This window comes from Otolemur garnettii, unplaced genomic scaffold, assembly GCF_000181295.1.
Source record: "Otolemur garnettii isolate 467f Iridium unplaced genomic scaffold, OtoGar3 scaffold00039, whole genome shotgun sequence".
Classification (NCBI taxonomy): domain Eukaryota; kingdom Metazoa; phylum Chordata; class Mammalia; order Primates; family Galagidae; genus Otolemur; species Otolemur garnettii.
In genome coordinates this window covers 12,739,191-12,742,517 of record NW_003852434.1, presented here as the reverse complement: position 1 = coordinate 12,742,517, position 3,327 = coordinate 12,739,191, and the positions used below count along the sequence as shown (strand labels likewise).

Genomic DNA, 3,327 nt, shown 5'->3' with positions numbered 1-3,327 from the left:
CAACCTGGGCTTGAGTTCTGCCACACGCCTCTTGTCCTGGGACTTTGTCTGCCATCCACTTAGGGATTCCTTTTATCTCCCTCTTGACTTGGACTCCTGGATCCCATATTTTTTCCTCCATCATTTGGTTCATTATCTAATTTTCCTTAATTTCCTAAAGAGTAAATGATAAGAGAATTTCTGTTAGCTTTTTATGGCTGAAAACATCATTTCCTTACTGTCAGAGTTAATTTATTGTTTGGCTGTGTGTGGAGTTCAGGGTTGGAAATCACTAGCACTTGGTTTTCAGAACATCACTCCTGTGTTGCTGTTAAAAAGTCTGAAGTCATTCAAGTCCTTCTGAATCCAAACAACCCTTTTTTTTTTTTAAATAGACCTGCCTTTTCTGTGTGGAAACTTTAGAGATCTTTTTTTTTTTTTGAAATTTACTGAGGTTGTGCTGTCCTGTGGCCTTTTTCAACATCCTACCCCCATTCCTAATTATATTTTGCTACTCACTGGGCACTTTAAGCTAGACACATACCGCCTTCAGTTCTGAGGATGTTTTTGGTATTCCTTGATAATTTTCTGTTCTCTTTAACTTTGTCTTTTTCCAATTGTTGTTTTGTTTCTGTTTTTAATTAAGACAGAGTCTCACTTTGTCACCCTGGGTAGAATGCAGTGGTGTCTTAGCTCACAGCAACCTCAAACTCTTGGGCTCAAGCAACTCTTCTGTCTCAGCCTCCAAGTAGCTGGGACGCCAGGGTCTTGCTCTTGCTCAGTCTGGTCTCAAACTGCTGAGCTCAGGCAACTCACCAGCCTTTGGCCTCCCATAGTGCTGGGATTACAGGCATAAGCCACTGGACCCAGCTAACTGCAACTCTTAAATTAATTAAATTGTTAGACTTTCTGGACCTAGTTGTCTTTTTTAAAAATTAATTGATATTTAATAGACAAATAAAAGTTGTGGGTGTTTATTTTGTACAATATGTTTTGAAATATAATTTGTCTTCTTATTTTACTTTATTGGAGGTTTTTTAACTTCTATTCTTAAATTGAATTTTTAATTTATTACATTATAAATCTGTTCTCTGGTTTTTTTTATTTTGGGGGCAGGGTCTCGTTCTGTTGCCCAGGCTAATGTGTCTTGGCGTTGGCCTTGCTCACAGCAACCTCAAACTTCTGAGTTCAAGCAATCCTCCTGCCTTAGCTTCCTGAGTAGCTGGGACTGTAGGTATTTGCCCCAACACCCAGCTAATTTTTCTATTTTTAGTAGAGATAGGGTCTCGCTCTTTCTTGCTCAGGCTAATGTTGAACTCTGAGCTCTAGGTATCCTCCCACTGCTCTGATGTTAGGATCACAGGCGTGAGCCAGCGAGCTTGGACCTCTGATTTTATTTTAAAACATCTTTTCTTATTTCATGGAAATAGATTGCTCTACTTTCTTAAAAGATACTATTGATTTTAGTTTCTTGAGATTTTAAATGCATGTGTTCAAGTGTTATTTTTAATGAGAGAGGCGCTGTTTTAATGTTTAAAAATTTTACCTTAAGGAAATGTTGTAAGATTATGTTATCACTGAATTTTTTGGAGGGGGTGCCTGAATTTTGGAGTTAAAAATAGGACATAACATTTTCTTCTTTTGAAAACAAGTTTTCTTCCTTGACATACTTTCTCTAAATGTTCTGTTTTTCCTCTTTTTAACAGACCATAAATACTGTATCAGAAGTTATTCGCGGCTGCCAAGTAAACCAAGACTACTTTGCATCAGTAAATGCACCTTCCAACCCACCAAGGTAGGAAGAGGGAGTAACTGGATTCCTCGGAGGAAGTAAAAACTTATTTTGGGTTGTTAATGTATCTAAAGTACACATCTTACTCTATTTAATGAAGTTCAATTGTATGTTTTGAAACTAGGAATTATCTGACAAGATGAATATTGGGTTTTGTTTTTTGCTTTTTGGTGTTTTGGGGTTTTTTTGTTTGTTTTTTTTTTTTGAGGCAAGGTCTTGTTCTGTTGCCTGGCCTAGAATGCAGTGGTGTCATCATAGCTCGTGGCAACCTCAAATTCCTGGCCTCAAGCAATCCTCCTGCCTCAGCCTCCCAAGTTGCTGGGACAATTGGCTTGCGCCACTACCCAGCTAATGTTTACATTTTTTATAGAGAGGAGGTCTTGCTATATATATTGCTTAGACTGGTCTTGACCTACTGGGCTAAAGCATTCGTCCCACTTTGACCTCCCTATGTGCCAGGATTGCAGGCATGGGCCATGTGTCTGGAAAAGTGGCTATCTTTGGAACTCAGATGTTTAGGTTCAGAAATCACCTCTTCCACATCCTAGTTGTGGGCTTTAAGCACACAAGTCACTTCGCTTCTCAGCTGCAGTTTTCTGTGAAATAGATATGGAAATACTTAACTAGCTGGTGATCAGGTTGTGATTCTTCCATCAACAAAAATGACTCGCTCTTGGCATGTGGACGTGGCTTGCAGTGTTTCATTTTATTCTTTTCTTTTTAAATGAAACAGACCGGCGATTGTAGTGCTGCTCATGTCCATGGTTAATGAAAGGCAGCCGTTTGTCCTGCGCTGTGCTGTGCTCTACTGTTTCCAGTGTTTCTTATATAAAAACCAAAAGGGGCAAGGAGAAATCGTGTCAACACTTCTTCCTTCCACCATTGATGGTAAATGATTCAGTTCCACTTTCCCTGTTAGAAAGTAAATGTCTTTGGAGCTTTTAAATGAATCTTTCTGTGTATTAGCCTAAAACACTTAGAAAAACCTGAGTTCCAAGGATTACAAATAAGTTTAGAGAACAAGCTTTGAAGTCAGACCAGAGTTTGCATTGTAGAATTTCTGCTTCTCTAGCTGCATAACTTTAGGCAGATTATTTTTAACTTGAGCCTTCTCAAGTTATGAGGGAGATAATAATACTCCTCTATGTATGGGGATAGTACCTCATTGTGAATACTGTGAGGATTCATGCAATTAAATTACATACGTTAAGCACTTAAATACCCGGCATATAATAGATGCCAATAACAGAAGCTACTGTTAATTATAATTATCACTCTAAAGACAGATAATACCATTTTAATCACACTGAACATTTTGGTCTATTGTTTTAGTATAGGGTGGAGTCATTACTCTTTCTACGAATTCTTTAAATATTTCATTTTACTTAAATTATTTACCTTTGGCTCGGTACCTGTGGCTCAAGTGGCACCAGCCACATACTCATAAGGTGGCGGCTTCAAATCCAGCCCAGACCCACCAAACAACAAGGATGGCTGCAAGCAAAAAATAGCCGGGTGTTGTGGCGGGCACCTGTGGTCCCAGCTACTTGGGAGGC

General features: G+C 38.9%; 1 protein-coding gene across 3 annotated transcripts in view; it reads left to right on the top strand.

Moving 5' to 3' along the window:
* USO1 (USO1 vesicle transport factor) overlaps positions 1-3,327 on the top strand; it is a 75,956-nt gene that overhangs the window by 50,564 nt on the left and 22,065 nt on the right. For all 3 annotated transcript variants that reach the window (XM_012805343.2, XM_003790073.3, XM_023513375.1), the window contains 2 exons: positions 1,686-1,774; positions 2,505-2,659. In XM_012805343.2, the coding sequence (XP_012660797.1) occupies positions 1,686-1,774; positions 2,505-2,659 (244 nt within the window). The remainder of the gene's footprint in view (positions 1-1,685; positions 1,775-2,504; positions 2,660-3,327) is intronic.